The 22,735-nt window shown below is 36.3% G+C and overlaps 2 protein-coding genes across 2 annotated transcripts; both read left to right on the top strand.

The window, feature by feature from the left end:
- The first annotated feature begins 2,781 nt into the window (after positions 1-2,781).
- Positions 2,782-6,361, top strand: mgst3a (microsomal glutathione S-transferase 3a). The gene is made up of 6 exons (XM_056244755.1): positions 2,782-2,904; positions 3,430-3,554; positions 5,386-5,459; positions 5,730-5,787; positions 5,865-5,937; positions 6,045-6,361. The coding sequence occupies exons 2-6, from the start codon at positions 3,438-3,440 to the stop codon at positions 6,173-6,175; spliced, it is 453 nt and encodes a 150-aa protein (XP_056100730.1). The 5' UTR covers positions 2,782-2,904; positions 3,430-3,437; the 3' UTR covers positions 6,176-6,361.
- A 1,793-nt stretch (positions 6,362-8,154) lies between these two features.
- Positions 8,155-20,509, top strand: LOC130079470 (cytospin-A). Its single transcript, XM_056244754.1, has 11 exons — positions 8,155-8,536; positions 8,794-8,836; positions 9,505-9,626; positions 11,820-11,901; positions 13,454-13,631; positions 15,064-15,137; positions 15,512-15,588; positions 16,737-16,837; positions 17,427-17,518; positions 17,700-17,825; positions 20,106-20,509. Exons 1-11 carry the CDS (start codon positions 8,471-8,473, stop codon positions 20,270-20,272), a joined length of 1,128 nt encoding a protein of 375 aa, XP_056100729.1. The 5' UTR covers positions 8,155-8,470; the 3' UTR covers positions 20,273-20,509.
- Positions 20,510-22,735: the final 2,226 nt, after the last annotated feature.

Here is a 22,735-nt window from a genome sequence, read left to right as displayed (position 1 = left end):
GATCTAGAAATTACGTTTAAAATAAAAAAGAGCAGACCGGATGAGTCACTTTATTATTATTATATAGAATAGGTACAAACTATCCAGTCTCACAACAAATAAGATCATCTTAAATGTTGAACACACTGTGTGGTCCGTCACCGTTCTCGTGAAGTGTGTTCCTTACACTCGGGTCCGTGCTGGTGCAGTGGTGAAGCTAGAACACTCATGTTTCTCTTCAGATCGTATAAATCTTACACCTTTTACTAAAGATTTTCCGTGGGTCTCTCAATACTGTTGAAATAATAGAATGCGATGATTCAAAACTGTGTTCCAAATTTCTTCTAATGCACTTATGCACTTTTACATTATAAATACTTCGAGAAGTGTTTACCGAACATTTTTAAAGAGAAAAACTGCACTCAATTAACCATGCACTCTAATGTTGCAGCTTTAATTACGTAGTGGAGAGGGCGGGGCTAACAGACTTGGCTGTTCAATGACAAAATAACCGTGTAAAGTTCATACAAATTACAATACACGTGTGAGTGCAAAGTGCGTCATTTGGGACACAACTTTAATGTTCTTAAAGCTGTAGTGTTTTGCTATACTGCACTGTTTTGAATGTAAATTTAGAGACCTAATGTAATTAAAGGGATATTGTTTAAAAAATCAAAATGTTGTTTTAAACTTGTATGAGTTTCTTTCTTCTGTTGAACACAAAATAGGACATTTTAAAGAATGTTGGTATCCAAACAGTTCCTGGTCCCCATTGACTTTCATGGTAGGAAAAAAAAATACTAAAGGAAGTTGGGGGAACAGAAACCATTAAAGGGGTGATGAACTGAGAAATCAAATTTTCCTTGAGCTTTTGACATCTAAGAGGTCATCATATTATAAGAATATCCTCTAAGTTTCAGAACTGAAAACGTCCTTGTTAGTCCAATAAAAGCTTTTATTGACACCAGGCTCAGCAAACGACTCGTTTTTCAAAGTGGGGAACTATGACGACAAAGAGGATAAAACACCACCAGTCCCCCGCAGAAGAAGATCAACACGGACGGTTTAGCCCCGCCCACCGATTCGTGCATTACACGAAACTCATTATAATATGCAAAACGGTTATCCACTCACAGCAGTGGGCGTTTACTTCCAAGTCTTCAATGCGAGACGCCCATAGTTACATGGATTTCTCGGCGACGTCATCACTGCCTGCGCACGCAACCAGGGGGCAAAAGACCCGCGGTCTTCGTACCGGAGTAAAGGGTTTAGGTTATAGCATACTGCTGTGCAAAGGCAAAAGACCTTAACTTCAATTTTGTCAAAAATGAGTTATTGCCATATTTGGAACAATGGACATCAGTTTTATCATGTGGAGAAATATCTTGCGTCAATATTGTTCTATGATGTTGTTTTTGCCATAACTTCCAAAAGCAGAGGGAAAGCAAAGGCAGAAGCCTCGAGTTACAATCTTTTAGCTTTGTTCCACTAACACAAACCAACCCAGCAGATATAACTTAGAAGATCGCAGCTTACCTTTTCTTTTCTTTTCTTTTTTCTTTTTAAACATCCAATGAGAATACAAATCCATTGTTTAAATCCATCATGGCTGGCTAGCCTAATTCTATCAAAGTGCAAAGTTGTCCAGAGGTTGACAATCTATTCCAAGTGTCGCTGTGGGTAGACTATTAGTAGGGTGACCAGAGGTTCGGGTAACACCAACCACTATGAAATTGTCCCGGTTAAACAGTTAAAATGCTGACAGCTAAACGGTGTAAACGTAGAGGATTCCAACAGCGGGACGTACAACAGTCTGCCGTTAAAGCTATGAGCTAAAAGACACAAACTAGCTAGCACTGTCGGAAAAACAACAAAGACGTGAATAAAGGTTGCGTTTTCTTAAAACTGGGTGCATTCATACAGGTTAATGTATTAACTAACAATGAACAAAACATTTGTTACAGTATGTATTCATCTTTGTTAAACTAACTAGTCTAACATGATTCATACATGCATCACAGTATGTCCGGATTTTGATTCGTAAACAGTTGGACATTTTACATAATGTTATATTAATAAACACAAACAAACAGATCCAACTCTGAAATTGCAGTTTATTATTGAGTCAACAAGAAATGACAAACAATGCGAAATCTACGTTAATTACAATGTTCTTTTACAGAACTCGGCATAACAGACAGCGGGTTTTTGCCCCCTGGATGCGCGCGCATCCGGTATTGTTTGTATACAAGAAACCCGTGTATAAAACTAGGGTAGAAAATAGCCTTCATTTTGATGTTTTTGAATGTAAAAACCAAGCGAACGTCATAAGTTGACCTCAGACAACAATATACATTTTTTTTTAAAGCCAGTTCATGACCCCTTTAAAAACAACAACTTATTTTGTGTTCAACAGAAGAAATAAACTCATACAGGTTCAAAACAACATGAGTAAATGACAGAATTTTCATTTTTGGGTGAACTATCCCTTTAAGTGTCAACCAAATGTATTTTTGTCTTGTCTTAAATGTCTTAGTTTTTTGTTAATTGTACAACTTTTGTTACTTTGTTTTTGCCATAGCCCTGCTGCTGACATGGCGCTAAAAACAATAATAAATGGCTACAAATACATATTTATTCAAGATTAGAGAATAAAAGACGGGATGTGTATAATATATACAAAGCATGGCCAGTGTTTATTTATTTCAGTGCATATTTTTTAAAATATATTTTATATTTAACAAAAACATTCAAAGTATTTGCTTTTCAAATGTTTGAATTTGTGCATTTTGTTTCTTGAAGGCAGACTGGATGGGACTTGTGGAGATTGACCCTTTACCCATAAGCGTCACACTTAGTACTAGTAGAAACACAAGCGATCTTTGTCCTGCAGAATCCGCCCTCCAGATAACCAGCACAGAGCAGGTAACAATAAAGCAGCAAATTCTTTTAAATACTGTCTCTTGATTAACAATATTATATTGCATTGATTGTGTCTGAATAGAACAATGTGAACAAATCTTAATAATGCAACAGTGGGATTGTTGACTTGAATAATTGTCTTTCACTTTTACACTGTTGTGGGTGCGCAGAAAATGTACCTGTTCCCACATGTGTGCTGATTTTACAGAACGGTGTATTTTTGACAACTATTAGAATGACTTGAATTGAACTTAATTGCTACTACTTATGACCTAGACTAGTAGCACTGTCATGTTATGAATTTCATAGTAACTGAAGTTCACTTTGACGTTACTGTACTATCACAGACAGAGATGACTAAGCACATTATTGATTTTTATATCACAGACCAGCTATTTGTCTGTCTGTAATCAGACTCAATTGGGACTATTTCTGGATTCACATATTTTTTAGATTTTTCTCCGTTGTGCACTTGTATGCTGTTACACACAGCATCATTTATATCCTATGATATTTCTGTTTTCTCAGTCTTGAAGATGGTGGTTTTGTCTAAAGAGCACGGCTATGTGGCGCTTACCGGCGCGGCATCATTTCTCCTGATGGGTCATCTGTCTTATGCCGTGGGGAAGGCTCGGGTTAAATACAATGTCCCGGTAACATAACAGACAGTGATTGTTATGGAAGCTTGTTTCTATAACAAAATAAATAAAAGCTAACTACAACTTTTTATTTCACATTTCTGACTTTTCCTCGCAATTGCAAGTTTATATGAGAAAAAAAATATCTGAATTGTGAGATATACTCTGATGAGCCAAAACATTATGAACAGTCACAGGTAAAGCAAATAACGTTGATCATCTCTTAACAAGGATCTGGGTAGATTAGATGGAAAGTAAACAATCAGTTCTCGTGATTAAAATGTCGGATCCAGGAGAAATTGGCAGAAATGAAGATTTGAGTGACTTTGACGAGGGCCAGATAGTGATGGCAGAGCGACTGGGTCAGAGTATCTCTGAAACGCCGAGGCTTGTGTGTCGCTCTCGGTCAGCAGTGATGAGAATTAACAACAGTGTCCGAGGAGGAACAAAACACAAACCGGCGACAGGGTGTTGGACGCCCAGGGCTTATTGAAGCATGAGGGCAATGAAGGCTATCCCGTCCGATCCGAGCCAACAGAAGGTCTATGTGGCACAAGTCACACTATTTAACTGATGGTTATGGGAGGAATGTGTCACAACACACAGTGCATCTGCTGCGTATGGAGACCAATCAGAGATTTATGATAAACTGGACCTTGGAGCAGTGGAAGAAGGTCACCTGGTCTGATGAGTCCCGTTTTCTTTACATCTCGTATACGTGTGTACTGTTTAATTGGGAATGTGATGCACCAGGATGGACTGTGGGACGACAATATCTGGTGGAGGGAGTGTGACGCTCTGGTCAATGTTCTGGTGGGAAACGTGTATATATATATTTTTTTTTTTTAAGATTTATTTTTGGCGTTTATGCCTAGGATAGAGCCGGGACTCGAACTCATGTCTCCCGAAGCACAACGGCCCACGAGGCTATCGGCGCCGAGATGTGGACGTATATTTGACACATGCCACCTTCCTAAACATTGTTGCTGACCAGATACACCCCTTCATGACAATGGTGTTCACTGACGGCCTCTTTCAGCAGGATAATCAGTCACACTGCACACATTGATCAGGAATGGTTTGAGGAACGAACATGATGAAGAGTTCAAGGTGTTCCTCTGGCCTCCAAATTCCCCAGATCTGTGGGACGTGCTGGACCAACAGGTTCAGTCCACAGCGACTCCACCTCAAACTACAGGACTTGCAGGATCTGCTGCTAAAGTCTCGGTGTCAGAGACCACAGGACACCTTCAGGCTCTTGTAGGCCATGCCTGGGCGGGACGGAGCTGTTTTAGCAGCACATGGAGGCCCGACAGCATATTAGGCAGGTGCTCATAATGTTTTGGCTCATCGGTGTAAACTCGCAATGTCAGAATTCTGACTTTATGTCTTGCAATTCTGAGTTCGTATCTAAACTCGGAATTGTAAGGAAAAAGTCAGAATTGTTTTTATGATGGTAAAATGTTCTTTAGATTATCTAAAATGGTTTTAACATTAAGAAGAAAAATGCTCCTTTAAGAACTAGTCACTGAAAGGTTCTTCTATGCCTATAATCTGATAGAAACATAATTTAGTTCAGTGGTTCTTTACTGGTTTTGCATTATGACCCAGACTTTACATTGGACATCAAAGGGCGACATAAAGTAAACAAATGTCCTTAAAAACAGATATTGATACAATATACAATACTTTTATAAATACGTTTAGCATTTATTCGTTCCTCATGTCCATCAGAACACAGTGGTTTGAGAACCCCTTTTTAGAGCACAAAAGTACTATTTTGCTTAATGGCTTTTGGTGTAATTAAGTTTGAACCTATGATGAAAGTATTAATTTTATTTTCTAGTATCCTACAATGTACAGTGATGATCCAGAGACTGGAAACAAATTCAACTGTATCCAGCGAGCTCATCAGAACACGTATGCGTGCATTAATATTCATTATGCATTAATATTCTCAATATACATTCATATTTAGCAGTAATATATCTGCGGTCTATAAAGTTTTCTTTACAATAGATATCAGCTTATTTAATGTTTTACATTTGATCGAGAAGGGATTGTTGTGATTGGTTTCCTTGCTGCTTTTCTGATGGTTTATTGATGCTTTTGTGGATATTTTGTCATTGTAATTATAATTGTAAAACAAAAAGCATGCAGTATATTTATAAATGTGCCATTTTCTTACAGTGTTGAAGTTGTGTCTCTATTCCTGTTTCATTTATCTGTGGGTGGGATTCAGCATCCAGTGAGTATAGATTCAAGCTTTATTAACACCCATCCAAGCTAATGCTAACTGAGAGAACTGTTTCTTGTGTTTCTCAGCGCCTGGCCAGCGTGTTGGGAATGATCTGGATTGTCAGTCGGGTGCTGTACGCACAAGGATACTCTACTGGAAGTGAGTGTCTTTGCACCTCCACAGAACTGATCTGTGTAGATTTAAGGCAACTGGATTATGAGTACAGCTAGTGAAATGAGTTTGAGTGTTGTGTTCTGTCCTGTTAGAGCCTGAGAAGCGCCGGCGTGGCTCGTTCGGGATGCTTGCTTTGCTGGGTCTGTTCGTCTGCACGGTGAACACCGGGAGAACACTCCTCGGATGGGGACCTGGGTTCAAATGGCCAATATGTTTTAAATAGTGGAAATCATGTTTTCAATTCTACTCTAATTACACATTCTATAAAGTGACTATAAAGTTAAAAAAAAACATGTTATGTAAAATTAGAAAAACACAAAGAGGCTCATTTTACACTGTAAGACCTCTGGGAATTCTCTGTGTGTACATTTCTGTTTTAAATAAATAGCATAAAAGTTGAAATGTTCAATTCAGTTAGTGTTTTGTCTTTAAAAAAGTGCGGTGAAATTATGTGAAACATGATATAACAGCCAAGTGGATATATTTTAATATCATTTAGATACTTTTAGTTTTTAAATTAGTTTCTATTTTTGCATTTTAATGTGAAAGTTTTGGTAATTTTTTGTGTTTTTAAATTTTTAGAGTAACGAAAATGGTAGTTTGTTTTATGGTAGTTTAAGTTTTAGTTAAATATAATAACCCTGTACCACAGATTTGACTAAAGGGAAGTTTAACTAAAACTAAAGTTAAGAAGCTAAAGTTAAGATAAATGTAATATTGGGCCCTATTTTAACGATCTGAAACGCAAGTGTCAAAGCGCAAAGCGCAAGTAACTTTGTGGGCGGATCCCGGCGCTGTTGCTATTTTCCCGGCGGGATAAATGACTCTTGCGCCTGGCGCAAATCTAAAAGAGGTTGGTCTGAAGTAGCTTCATTATTCATAGGTGTGGTTTGGGCGTAACGTGGAATAAACCAATCAGAGCGTCATCTCACATTCCCTTTAAGAGCAGGTGCGCATGTTGCATGGCGGATTGCTATTATAACGGCGGATTTACCAGGCGCGCGTCAGGAGCGGTTCACAGCCGAGGAGACCGACGTTCTTGTCAGGACCGTGAAAGACAGAGAAGTGACGTTGTATTGCGTGCACCTGTAAACTATGGCATAAACCCTCATGCAGTAACACCCTCAGACGGCACTGTTTGACTGTCTGAAGTAGAATGCATGCAGAAATAACAAGAAATTCAACGTTCAAATCAGACTTATCTATCTATTTATCTCTCTATCTATCTATCTATCTATCGTGGGTGGGTTTCTCCCATCCCCATACAAATCAGCGTCGGTTAAACAGGCGTGGGAGGAAAAAAACTAAATTTTCATGGACACCACAATGATTTCCCTCATGTGTTAATATTTTTCCTTGTTATAATGTATGATTTGCAAAAATAAAAACTGCTGCATCTGTGTTGATGAGAGAATCAAAGTGTATGCGCGTTGTGCACCCGCTACATTATGGCCAAGCATGCGCGCTTAAAATAGCATAATGAACAACGCGCAACGCGCCACTGACTTTAGACTAGTTTTTTTCTGGTCAGTGGCGCAGTTGTTTTATAGAACAGCAAAATAGCATGAGGGAAAGTTTGCGCCGGAACACGCCTCCTCTTTGCGCTGAACCGCCCCGGGGAGCGCAAGTGTATTTCTTAGTTAACCGACGTGTGTCTGTGGAGGGAAAAGTCCGCTTTGCGCGGGTGCAAAATAGGAATGATACATGCGTCAGTGTACAAAGTCATTTGCGCCGAGTGCAAGATAGAGCCCATTGTCTCTCACTCACGGAATTGTATCAAGTAAACTGTAATACATGTGACAATTTGTAAATGTATGGTAGGCTAGTAAGCTATATGTTATTAGGCCAGTATTAAACAATAACAGTTGAGTTAACTTTACAGTATGTGAAATGTCTCACGTGAGTGATGCTTTATAGTGTTCTAGAAACCTTAAGTATAATGGCTATAGCACTTTTTACCATTTAAAAAAAAAAACATGCATATACAGTAGAATATAATGTATATGAATGGTGTCATATCTTACTGATGCAGTATGTTTGCTAGCTGCTAGGTCTCATAAGTCTATGCTCATAAGGAGTGAGCGGCCATTACACCAGATTTACTACATTTCCCATAATCCATGTGGTGTGACGGACGTGGCGTGTAATGTAGTGGCGCTGGCTCCTGGATTTAAACAAACTGAAATGGGCACTGTCTGGCCCCATAAAAAGAGGATTTTAGACATGTAATCGAACTTTTAATGATATTATTTATGGAAGGATATTCGTTCGTGAAGTTTCTCTGAAATAAACGGTCGCTTCAGTGTTTCGCGCGCGCGTGTGTTTTGAAGCGTTATTTCAGTTGTTTGTTTACTAAAACTGAAACACACCTCTGTAGAATCCGGTGACACTATATGTCCCGTTTACCTGTCCCTGTAACCTCACCTGTCATTATTCCTGCTGGTTTAAGGGGTCTTTATAAATCAGACGGGTTTTATGCTCGTGTTTAATTCGAGAAGCTGGTTATCAGGCGCTCAGGATGAACTGGGACCATCAATTGAGCTCCATCATCTCCGAGGCGGACGGAAGTGTCGCAAAGATGAGGGTAAGAGACTGTATTTCATCACTAATAATAATAATTTTACATTTATAAAATGTATGTCAGTTTAGAATGTTGAAGATACTGGCCGCTAGAGTGCGCTCTATGTCTGCTAGATAAATTAAAGCGACAGTGAGTTCACCTAAATTTAAAATTCTGTCATTATTTACTCACACACATGTTATTCTGAACCTCTATGACTTACTTTCTTCTGTGAAATACACCTTTAATTTACCTCAGTTTCTAATATTGTGTCTTACAAGGAACGCCTAACTACATATGGAAGATCTCCTAGAGGAACTGAAGGTAACTCCTTTTACTCCATTAATAGAAAATTGACAGATGGAGAATATTCTGTATAATTCTTTTCAATTCCCATAGTCATGGAAAACCTGGAAATAAAAAGGGAGTTTTAAAAAGAATAATTTCCTGGCCTAAAGAAGTCATGGAAATTAGTAAAAGTTTTAAATCCTGAAAACCTTTATTGTCAAAACATTAAAATACTAAATTGCCTATTTCTGAGCAATGTTCATTTAGTATTATTACTATTATAATTTTTATTTTATATTTTCAGTTTTCATTTTGCCATGTGCTTTCAGTTTGTTTGTTTTATTTATTTAATTCCAGTTGTAGTGGCCCAGGCTGTCATACAAAGAAATTATGAACACATGCAAAAACAAGAGAGAGCCAACAAAATATTAATAACTGGTTATATTGTATTAATCTATGCTCTTTCTTGAGAGTTTTTTTTGCTTTTCTATGCATTTTTTTATTTATTTTTGCATCATAAAAATAAAACCTGCAGCTGTTTGCCTTTTTTTGCCAAATAATTTTGTCAGATAAATACCCTAACCAAGTTTTGTTTTGATTTTCCCTCAAATATTTACTTAAAAATATCCCCTCTGGAGATCAATTTAGTCCACTACTGTATATGTTTAGTATGATTTAATTAGTTGACGTGTTTCTCTCTGTAGATGTGTTTCCGGTCAGAGAGGTCACAGCCGGTGTTGATCTGAAGCCCTCGTCCTCTCTCAGTCCTGCGGTTCAGTGGTCAGATCTGACCGCTATCCAGACACAACTACAGCAGCAGAGTCAGGTCAGACTAACACCGGCTCTGGTCACATGACCCACTTTCACCTGATATCAACGTCTGGCTCGCGTGATCCCATCACACGTGGAGAGTTGACTTCATTTGCTATTAATATGTGTTTGGATCACATGACGTATTGGATCATTTATCTGTATTTAGTGCTGTCCACTTGAGATCTGGGGCACAATATACAGGTGAAACTCGATGATTATGGCTTACAGCTTATGAAAACCCCAAATTCAAAGTCTCAGAAAATTAGAAAATTACATGAAATCAATAAAAAAAGGATTTTAAATACAGAAATGTCGGCCCTCTGAAAAGTATGAACATGCATATGTATATAGTTATACACTACCGTTCAAAAGTTTGGGGTCGGTACAATTTTAAATACTTTTAAAAGAATTCTCTTCTGCTAACCATGGCTGCGCTTATTTGATTAAAAATACAACAAAAATCAGTTATAGTATTAAATATTATTCCAGTGTAAATCAGCTGTTTTCTGTGTGAATATATAGTAAAGTGTAATTTATTCCTGTGATCAAAGCTGAATTTTCAGCATCACCAGTGTCGGTGTCTTCAGTGTCAAATGATCCTTCACAAATCAGTATAATATGAGGATTTGATGCTCAAGAAACATTTATTATTATTATCAATGTTGAAGCAGTTGTTGGTCTGTCAGTTGTACAGTTTTTTTTTTTTTTTTTTTTTTTAGGATTCTTTGATGAATAGGAAGTTCAAAAGAACAGCATTTGTTTGAAATAGAATCTTTTGTAACATTATAAATGTCTTTACTGTCCTTGATACAGTGGTGTGAATAAGTTATTACCCCCATGCTAAAGTTGCCTAAAAAGAGGAATAAAAAATCATCTTTTGGAAATTGATCTTAATGCCTTAATTAGAAAAATGAGGAAAAATCCAACCTTTAAGGACACCAATTTTCTTTGTGTATGAATAATGTATCATAAATAAATAAATGTTCTTCCTTAAAATACAGGGTGCATAAGTCAGTCTATGTTAAATTCCCATAGAGTCAGGCAGATTTTTATTTTTAAAGGCCAGTTATTTCATGGATCCAGGATAATATGCATCCTGATAAAGTTCCCTTGGCCTTTGGAATTAAAATAGACCCACATCATCACATTCCCTTCACCATACCTAGAGATTGGCATGGGGTACTTTTCATAAGATCATCTTTCAATGCAAATCAAACCAGCTATTAGGCTAACTGAAATAACACCATGCCAATCTCTAGGTATGGTGAAGGGAATGTGATGATGTGGGATATTTTAATTCCAAAGGCCAAGGGAACTTTATCAGGATGCATATTATCCTGGATCCATGAAATAATTGGCCTTTAAAAATAAAAATCTGCCTGACTCTATGGGAATTTAACATAGGGGGGGCCTGACTTATGCACCCTGTATTTTAAGGAAGAACATTTATTTATTTATGATACATTATTCATACACAAAGAAAATTGGTGTCCTTAAAGGTTGGATTTTTCCGCATTTTTCTAATTAAGGCATTAAGATCAATTTCCAAAAGATGATTTTTTATTCCTCTTTTTAGGCAACTTTAGCATGGGGGTAATAACTTATTCACACCACTGTAAATAAAAGTATTGATTTCTTTCCTCCAAAAAATAAAAATAAAATTCTCACTGACCCCAAACTTTTGAACGGTAGTGTATATACTAAATATATTAGTTTCACCTTTTAATTTGAATGACTGAAATACATGAACTATTGCACGATATTCTAATTTTCCGAGTTTCACCTGTATGTGTTTATCATTTTGTTTTTAAGATTGTTCTTTAAAGCAAGACGCAACAGGTGAATAGGGTAAACATTTGAACTAATAGATATTATCACCATAACTCCCTAGTTAAAAGTTCTCTAAAATGTAATGTTTAAAAATGCAAATGAGGCATTAAGTAATTAAATATGCACCATTTGTATACATTTCCAGAACATAAATCTGAACATTGAATAAAGCCATAAAGAAATTCTTGTTTCATTTTGTTGATGTATAAATGTGTATTGCTAATTTAAAATCTATAGATGCAAATAGATATAGTCTATAAAGTATGGTGCCTGAAAAAACAGTGTTTTTGACTGCAGTGTCTTGCCTTAATATAGTAAACTGAATCCTACAGTGCATCATTCCAGAATAATATACGTTTATGTTATTTTGCCACAGGCCATTGAGACTTTAACCCAGAGTCTTCGATTATTGGAAAGAGAACGAAACGCTCAGCACAGACAAATACAAACATTACAAGGTGATCATCCATCTCAATGCGTTTCCATGTTCTTTAATATGCTCAGATTTTAAAGGGGTCGTGACATGAGAAATCAAATTTGCCTTGATCTTTTGAGGTCTTTGTATCAATTAAAATATCCTGCACGTTTAACAGCTTAAAATGTCCTCCTCATAAAAACAAAGCATTTATTTAATCAAGCTCCAACAACGGCTTGTTTTGATAATGCGATCTGTGACATCACACAGGCAAATGCATTTGCATATGCCCGCCTCTAGAGCAACACATCAGCCAATAGCTATACATCATCACACCATAGGCCCCGCCCACTGGCGTTCAGTCGCTTAACGGCTGACATTCGCCTACACTGGATGTGAGTATCGCGTCATGTCAAAAGCAAATAGAACTTATTATAATACAGTATACAGATGCATGTTCAGTTTCTGACGTACTCCACACACTTGAGTCTGCTGAAAACAGGACAAATGAAAGAGTGAAAGAACGTTTGCATTGACACATCCAGTTTAAACAGCTGGTTTGAGTCTCTGTACAGACTTCACTAGGATCCCAGTGTCGGAAACAACTGGATGATTTATTTTAATGGCCTCCTGGATCGCATCAGAGGATTATGTTTTTATTTTTATTTTTTATGCCTGTGTGTGTCTATATGTATGGTATTTTTTGTATGTTTATGTGTATGTATTTATTTATATTTATGTATGTTTTTTTTTATGTATATGTGTATGTAGCTATTTGCTATATGTGTTTTTTTGGGGGGGGTTTTTTTGGTTTAGACTTGAGTGCTTGTATAAAATTGGATAATTGTTGCACCACACCCACCTAGGCCTGTGGTCAATACCTTGAATTTTGACTCTTTAATTTCTGTATATTGTTGCCATTGACTCTTTGACTCTGAAGAAGACGCATGTGCGTCGAAATGTTGGTCATTTTGCACTAATAAATATATTAAAACGTTCTGTGCTCCGGTCCTGCTCCTTGGTCCTAGTTAGACCTTGGGTCCTTTTTCTCAGGATTATATGTTTGTTCGGGGCATTTAGTTTTGTAAACGCGGCACAGAGTAATGGAGAGTTCACAAATAAACTGTTGTTAAAAGAGGAAGCAGCCGACTATTGGATCTGACAGCAGCGGCATCACAAACCGGAAGTAAATGATTTCATAATGCTTTGTCTGTAAATGACGGTTTTATATACATGTTGTAAAAACACTCAGTCGTGTGCAATAATGAGTGGGCGTTGATTTACTAATCGGGCATTTACTGACAAGCCTTAAAGGAGCTGTGCCTTAATAAAATGATCATTTCAGACAGAGAGGTAGAATGAAGGTTGAAAATGGTCATTTTTCTACATGTATGTATATTTGTTTTTTTGTGCAAAAAAAATGTATTATTAAAACATATAACATAAGTGAACCTCAAGGAACACATTAAAATAAAAGTCCATGTCATGACCCCTTCAATGAATACTACTTTTCAATAAGTAATTTAATAGAATATGGCAAAACCAAAATCTGCTCTGTTAGAGTTGATGTTAATTCTAGAGCTGGTCTCTTCCAGAGGAGCAGAAGAGACTTCAGGATAAACTGGAGGAGAGAGAGCGGGATGTGGAGCGGAGAGCATTGAGCCCTGGACCGGATCGACGGACAGAGCAGTGGAAGAGAGAGATGGATCGAGAGCTGAGCAGCCTGAGGGCTCAGATCAACCGAGCCACGACTCTAGGAAACCAGGAAGAAAGGTCTGTGATGACTCTTTAGTGGTATCTGTGAAAAATAAATACAAAATGGTCAAAAGTTTGGAATAATTATGATTTTTGTAATGTTTTTGAAAGAAATCTCTTCTGCTCACCATTTATTAAGTCAAAAATACATTACACAACACAGTAATGTTGTGAAATTATGATTACAATTTCAAATGACTGTTTTCTATGTGAATATATTTTAAATATATTTATTCCTGTGATCAAAGCTGTATTTTCAGCATCATTACTCCAGTCTTCAGTGTCACATGATCCTTCAGAAATCATACTAATATGATGAGTTAGTGCTCAGTTATTATTAATTATTATTGGTGCTCAAGTATTAATAATGGTTCATATTATTATCAGTGTTGAAAATGGTTTAATATTCGGCTTTAATATATTTTTTTCAGGATTATTTAATAGAAAATTACATCATTTATTTGAAATAGAAATCTTTTGTAACATTCTAACTTAATTTACTGTCTCTTTTGATCAATTTAATGCATACTTTGCTGAGAAACATTACTTTCTTTTGAATGGTAGCAAATCACAGTTTCCACAAAAATATGAAGCAGCACAACTGTTTTCAACATTGATAATAATCAGAAATGTTTCTTGAGCAGCAAATCATCATATTAGAATGATTTCTGAAGGATCATGTGACACTGGAGCAGGGTTATTATCGTTTACTAAAACTATTGAAACATTTCTGTTAATTGAAATAAAGGTGAAATAAAATAAAAATATTAGTTGAACATAAACTAAAGAAAATTTTAAGCTGAAGCAATGTTTAGGTTGACTAAAATTATTAATTGGAAATAAATAATAAAATAAACAAATAATAAAATGTTTAACCTATAGCAATATTTAAAAACAAAAGCACATAATGAAATGTATGAAAATTAAACTTAAAATTAACAAAACTCAAATATAAAAATAAAAGCTAATCCAAAATATGAATAAAACTATAATAAAACTAAAATAAAAAATAAAATAAATACTACTGCACTGAAGATTAGAGTAATGATGCCAAAAATTAATAAAAAAATAATTAAATAATCAAATTGTTAAAATATATTCAAGTAGAAAAGTTCTTTTAAATTGCAAAAATGTTTCAAAATATTGACGTTTTTACTGTATTTTTGACCAAATAAATTCAGCCTTGGTGAGCAGAAAAGACTTCTTTCAAAAACATTTTAAAAAATCTGAATTATTTCAAACTTTTCACCAGTAGTGTATATTACTTTAAAAAAGTATTGCAAATATATAGTGAATATTCACTCTGTCGACCCAACCCTGCCATGCACATAAAATCTAAAAAACTAACTGGTTTAAAGTCGAGATGAAATCAAAACTGAGCCCAAGTGTGCTAGTAATCAGCTTGTGCATGTACAGACACTGATTGTTTGTAATATTTGTCCGTCCACAGTTTCAGCTCTAAACTCCGCAGAGAAGAACTGGAGCAGCTCAGGAGAGAGGTGGACATTCTCAAAAACAAACTGAGTAGGTCGTATACTAGTTACTTTTCATATATACGTTTGATGCCATAGATGCATGAACCATCTTTGCATATCAGATATACGCTATAATGTTCCATGCATAAATCAAACTCTTTCAGTATATGAGTGTCCTGTTATTACAGTCAGGGCTTTCTGCCAGTGCAAATGCACTTTGTGTTAAATATAAACACACGCACGCGTGTTCTTCTGCTTCCGCTGTCACGCAAATAAACATCACGCTTCGAGACTGGCTGTGTTTGTGTTGGCCTCACATTCATAACCACTTCAATATTGATAGACATTCTGACTGGGCATTTTGGCTACATTTATATCATGTTCATGAATGTTAAAAAAGCAAACTGGTTTGTGTTTCTGTAGTGCGACAGGAGGAAGATACGTTCCAGCTCCAGTCAGAGGCCAGAGAAACAAGGAGACAGTATGAACGTAGCTCTAAGGTAAACGACACATATGTACAGTATTATTAATTCATTTCTTTATCTTTCAAAGAAATAAAAAAGTATTCAAGGATGCATTAAATTGATCAAAAGTGACAATAAAGAAATTTTATAATGTTACAAAAGATTTCTATTTCAAATAAATGCTGTTCTATTGAACTTTCTAAAAATCCTAAACGTAAACCCGTTTCCACAAAAATATGAAGCAGCTTAACTGTTTTCAGCATTGATAATAATCAAAAAGTTTCCTGAGCTGCAAATCATCATATTGGAGTGATTTCTGAAGGATCATGTGACACTGAAGACTGGAGTAATGATGATGAAAATTTATCTTTGAATGTATGTTAAAATTTAATTCCTGTGATCAAAGTTATTTGAGATTGTAATAATATTTCACAATATATTTATTTTATATTACTTTTTTTAACTGTATTTTGGATCAAATAAAATGCAGCCTTGGTGAGCAGAAGAGTCTTTGAACGTTAGTGTATGTTTTTCTATTTTGCTTTTTCTGATTGTCTGTATGGATCCTTTACATTATACTAAATATAATATTTACCATTTTACCTAAAAGGGTGTTTTTTTCTTCTAAAGTTAGTCAAGATTTGTATTGACTGTTGCTACTGTATCTTTAATATGCATCTTTAAAGGTGCTCTAAGCGATGTCACGCGTTTTTTAGGCCAAAACATTTGTCACATACAGCAAACATCTCCTCACTAACCGCTGGCTGCCTGTCCCCTGAACACACTGTAAAGAAACGCGGTCTCTGTAGACAGCCCAGGCTCCACAAACAGCAACAAAAACAAACTGCGGCGACCCGCTCCCCGAAACATAACAAACTGTTCCAGCCAATCACCGACAAGAAGGGTTTGGGGGGGTTAGTGTGCGGATGAGGAGGAGGGAGGGTCTAGCTAGCCTCCGTTTTGTTTGACAATAGTTCGAACGTCAACAAGAAGTGACGTCACCCAGGATCGCTTAGAGAACCTTTAATATATCTTTAATATACTTCCGAATGTAAATGATGTGCAATATATAATATGCAATATCCATTTGTGAACGAGTGTTTTTTGCTGTGTAGTTTTAATAAACAGCATGTTCTGCTTCAGTTCACTCATTCCAGAGCTCATGTGATGTTTGTATTCTGCAGACGTTAGAGAGTTTCACAGATTCACAGCGCACGCACAGTTTTGAACTAGCTCGGATGGTGTCACAATACCAGCACACTCAACAGGAAGTACGTGACCTCAGGTGAGTGTGTTCTCAAGGGGTGAGCGATTGGAAAACGGAAATGAGGTGAAATCAAGATATTTCACCCTCTTAAAGCTAGAGTAGGCAATGTTTTTCATAAACACTTTTTGTTATACTGTTTGAAACTCTCTTCACGTCCTGATAGCAATCAATAATAGCAGTCTAAATATTAAAAAGTGTACATGCGTATACTGTATCTTCTGTGGAAGTCTGCTGTGTCGGCTTTTCGATGTTGGCCGTGGATTCAGGAAACAATGATTCATTATTTTGCACGCACTCCACTCCAAACGCAGTCTTCATTTCAAAAGCTTTATTTTTGAAACATTTCTAAATTAAGTTCATAATTTCAACAAACGAAAAATCCAAACAAAGTTAAAGTGGTCAAAAAACTGTGAATAACCACCATTCCCAAATCCAAACATTTTTCTGCCTTGGCAACTTGATGAAATTAAATGATGATTATTTTTGAATATTTAATTTCAGTTAACATTTATTTTATTTAATGAATCAATTATTTTTTTTTACGGTTTTAGCTAAAGATAATAACCCTGATGAGAGGAGGCCGCTTTATTTTCTGTGTGTGATTCAGAGTCACGGTCTCTGAGCTGAAGGACGAGGTGAGAGGTCTGGTCCTGAGAGACTCTCTCCTCCCCACACCTGCACCGGTACCACAGAAACCAGGTGAGAACGCACTCATTAAAGGGGCGTAATACTTTTTTTGTTCCCCCTTGAAGGTCATTTATAAGCCAAAACCCTTCATTTAGCCTCTCTCTGACATTTGGAATCGCCAGAGATTTCTGTGCAATTTCCCTCTTTGCATGTGGTGTCCTTTCATTGTTCTCTCGCACCTGTGTGGTAACAGTGGTAACCGTGAAGACGAGGGCCGAGAGACGTGTGTCGTCAGTGTCGGAGGATGATTTCAGTCCCACTCCCAGTCTGGCCGAGATCAGCTCAGACGAGTTGGATGCATCCTGGCTGGAAGAACCAGGTGACACATGGACACATGACACGAGAGATACGCGTGCACTGAAGGGTTTATCTCACGCAGAGTTGGCCAGGTCCTATTTCACTGTAAAAGCTACATAAAATAAGCCTTCGGTACCCTTTGTCATTATTGGCTTAAAGGTACACTATGCAACAATTTTTTTTTCTCAAAAATAACACAATTTAAAGGTGCATTGCGCAACATTTCATGTTAAAAATACCCGTTTTTCTAACCCATACATGCTTAAACAATTGCCTAATGGGCTGAATGAGCCCTTCTCTGATCACTGCGTTTGCCTCTATAATCCTGTACAGTAAAATATATAAGAGGGATTCGGGACGGAATTTGAGACTGGGCGTGACGTCATGCGGTCTATGTCTGGCAGGTTTGTGTATTCGCTTGTAGTTCATTCCAAACCCCAACGCAAACTCCACGTAAGACAAAGAAAAGAAAAATTTTGTCTAGTGCCACCAAAAGGGCCAAATTGGAGTCAGACAGGCGTCGGAATAAGACGATTAGGATGTATTGCTATTGGAATATGCTACTTAGCAGATCAATAAACAGGCTAAACCCCCGCAAATCTTCGGCGGATTAGCCTGTTTGGCTTTTACGGTAACGTCATAGTGCCATTTGATTGTTTATTACCGTGAGACATTTGAGTGTACTTTGTTGACCAACTGTGTATGGTATGATTATTATTTTGAGCTTTTACAAAGTAATAACTTGTATTGTTCATGAACGTGTTTCCATAATAATACAATCATAAGTGGATACAGTAAACACATAAAACAGTTCAACATGGAGATAGATGGAAACAAAAACCGAAGTTTTCTACTACCCCTGTTTTCCCCTCACACAAGTGTGTAATTTACTCAAATGCCTTTCCTTTCATATATTTAAAATGACTTGCAGATTTATAACTTTATTACCTCTGAAGACATTATGACTGTAAACAAAACATTTGTGCGGCTGATGCTCCTTTGGTTATGAACAGCTCGTACTCGTGCAAGCGTGCGTGTGCGTGTGGTCCATGAGCGTGCACACCTCTGGTTGCAGTTTCGCTTGTCGCCAGAGGGGGCATAGTTCTGCAAAAACTCAGAGACTTGCGCAATGCACCTTTAACTAACGAGTCAATGCATCAATCCTTCTTCCAAAACGTGTTTTTGTCTTACTCTGATTCACTATGGTAAGCCTATTATAAGTGTTTATATTTTAGACCTGACTGGATGGTTTTCACGGGGAATTGAGGACATGCGTCACTCACCTGTCTGTGTCTCGTCGTATCTGTAAATATAGAAAAGTTGCTCTGGCTACTTTGGTGTGGGAGTGGCATATGTTAGTTGTCACAACGATCGAGAAAGGTTGACATGGAGCCGCTAAATCTCCCACCTCCGGGGAATCACCCGTTTTATACAAACGCCGAACAGAGGAGAGTCTGCTGGCTAAAGGAGAAGGCGACAGAGCTCGTAATAAAACCAGAATCAACATTGGCTTGGCTTTTCGGAGATGGCGAGAACTGAGGGATGTTGTAAAAGTAATGCGGAGATGATGGCGTTTTTATTATTTAAGAAGGTATTTTATTGAACGGATAAATTGCCTTGTAGCTCTCTGAGTTCACTGTAAAGCATTATCTCTTGTGAAGGGTCATATTCATCCGCACAACCGAAACATGTTCTTCCGCAAAATGCATGCAGTTTTTTTAACCACTAACTCGCAAACGAGCTGCAAATAAACTAGATTTCATTTTTTTCCGTTGTGTTTTGATTTTTTTAAAGATGACAAAACAACAGCTGGAGTAATTGTTACTATAGTATCGTATAGTATCATTGATATACTATTATAGTTTTTGTTCATATTTTGAAAGACTACATTTTTACATTTTCTGTTTTAATTTTAACGTTGCAGTAATTGTGTTTTTGTAATTTTTTTGTATATATATATATATATATATATATATATATATATATTGTTAAGTTTTAGTTATTGTAGTTCTTCGAATTAACATTGCCTTGGAAACTAGCTGAAATAAAATAAGGTGAAGAGTTTATATTTTATTTCATTTTAGTTAATATTTATTTCAAGCAATAATTTTTTTTATATGATTTTAGTTAGAGAGGAAACTAACTCGCTGAAGAGAGGAGGACACTTTTATTTATTATTTATTTATTTTATTGTACATTTTTACGATTTAATCAAGTATTAGTTTTTCATCAACTTGGGAACCACAGTTTGGAGAAACCCAGGTTTACACTAACAATTACTCATTTTTCTAACTGATTTTAGAGCTACAAACCAGGAGGAGGCGCCAACGGGTCCGTCTAAATTCAGACCTGTCAGGAAGTGACATCAGCGATGCTGGAAGTGGGCTTGAGAGTAACCTTGACAATGATGCTGAAGGGGTGGACAGAGTTTCAGACAGTCCTCCAGATCTCAGTCTCAGTGACCTCTGATCTTAAAGGCCAATAAACCATCGTGCTGCTATTAGAGGAAATGGAAACCTTGTTCTTAAGTGTTGACTAGATAACGGACCGTTTACTTCTGACATGAAGGACTGGACTGGGCTATTTCTAATATAATTGATCTATGTTGAGGTAAAATCAAGTCCATGGTGCTCACTGAGTTTCTGTAGTAAGACTGACACACATTAGACACAGATAGTCTTTTTAAAGGCTTTGTAAGTATTGCATTGAGATGCCAGGGTTCCTGCACACTTTTGAAAGTCAAATTTAAGGCTTTTTAAGACCTTTTTAAGACCTGAAGAAATCAAAATTAATACCGTACATTAGGGCTGTGCAGTATTGACAAAAATATATATTGATATTTTCAACGTTTTGTTGATAATAATTAGATGATATTTTACTGATTGTGTTTTTGTGCTGGTGCCATGGCTGGTTTAGGTCTGTTGTTGACAGCTGACTCACGAAGATATTCATATTTTTCATATTCTATGCAGTGGTCAGTTCACAGCAGTGACAGAAATTCATATATTAATTAAGGGGCAATATTTGCCACCTTAAATTGATTTTTTCAGGGGCATTTTCACCTATATATGGACATTTTTTCTAAACTTATTCAGAGTTATGCATCACCTTTAATGTCAAATACTATCATTCAAATTAAATTATACAGTAATTATACAATAATACTTAATTATATAATAATCATACAGTACCACTGTTACCAGTCAAATTAGATCATTCAATCAAAATCCATCTTTGCAGTGCAGAGGTGACAGAAGCGGCATCAGAAGTGGCATTAATATATTTACACTCCATTTACAACTGCATAAATAAAGCTATGAGATATATATTTTTAAATCAATATTCAATATTTAAATATGAAATGATTTCTAATTTTAACATTTTATTTAAAGGGTACTTTAAATATGAAACCGCAGCGGCAAATCACTGTTGTGAGTAAGTGAGTTGAGGGAGTCATTCATTCAACCGATTCGTTCAAACGGCTGATTCATTCGGGAAAGAAGCGAGTGATTCGTTCAAAACGCGGATTTCAATCAAGAAATCATCGCTGTCGGTTGCATTGAGACTCTGCTACGGTTTCATTTTAAAATGATAGTCGGCGAAATAAAGGGAAAACAAACAATATTGACAATATTGTGTCTAAAAAGTAACTCAATGTTAACTTATTGTTAATTTTACTGTTGTACAACATAAATATCACACTTGGAATCGTGCACGGGAAAACGGCACTCTTTCTGATGTGATATTCTAATATAAGAACATAATATGATATAAATATAAGACAAAAACTAATTTGGGGACATAACAGTTACACTGCACACATCACGCAGTGAAAGCACGAGACAAATGCGATGTCAGCTCGCAGTGCCTCGTACATTGTTAAAACAATGATTACAATATCATAATAGACAATACACATCGCACACCATACGCACATAAAGAATGAACTTACAACTGAACTGACATTTACGACCTTTCTTCTCCTTCTCTCCTCTCGCGTGCAGGAGACAGTTATGCTGCCGCGACTCGCGAGTGACGCGAAATGTCACGTGAACTAGCAAATCCACAAAGATAGAATAATATATAAATACAAATACGTACGCTAATTAGATAGTTTTAATTTGGAAAGCTTTTAGATATGTCTAAGTCAAAGTGTCATCTAAAATTTAAGACCTTTCATAAGTAAAAATAAGACTTTATAAGACTTTTTATGGCCTTAAATTTTAAAAATCTAATTTAAGACTTTTTAAGACTTTTTAAGGATCCGCGGGAACCCTGGATGCTGTATTTGGAACCACATACTAGCATACTACTCTTACTTGTTTAAAGTATCTTTCCAAATTCAGCCACACAGTATTCAGGAAATTGAGAGGTATTAGTTAACGATAAAAGTTGCAAAATGGCTTTCGAAATAATGCAAAATGGGTTTTGAATATGAACATGCAACACAAAACGCCCAAACAGTGAAAGAGAGTTCGACTTGGGCTTGCGTACATGTTTCAAACATATTTGCAGTCAGTATTTGAAGCATGTTTACATCAATGTTTTTTTTTTTTTTACTTTAGAACAACATGCATTGATGAATCGCTCACAATAAGACCAGAAACCTCAAATTGTGAAAATGAAAAGTGAAAATTTTGAAATAAATCGGAATAATTATTTTATCATGTCATAACTTGTGTTTTTAGTGTTGTGAGACAACTTTCAAAAAGTACGGTAACAATTTAGTGTGTATTTCAAAGACTTTTATTAATTAAAAAAGAACAATGTGTAATAAGAAACACTTTAAATGCACTCTTACAAGTTATTACATGAAGTAAACAATATCACACATCCATCAGCCAACAAAGCACAAGAAGAAAAATACTGTATTTTTCACTTTTATTAATCGATAAAAAATGGGTGTTAAGTTTATAAGCTACATTTTGTCCA

The sequence above is a fragment of the Rhinichthys klamathensis genome, unplaced genomic scaffold (assembly GCF_029890125.1).
Source record: "Rhinichthys klamathensis goyatoka isolate OS25496 unplaced genomic scaffold, OSU_Roscu_1.1 h1tg001078l_1, whole genome shotgun sequence".
Lineage (NCBI taxonomy): Eukaryota > Metazoa > Chordata > Actinopteri > Cypriniformes > Leuciscidae > Rhinichthys > Rhinichthys klamathensis.
The sequence above is the reverse complement of the archived record's forward strand: the minus strand, read 5'-3'. Positions and strand labels throughout refer to the sequence as shown.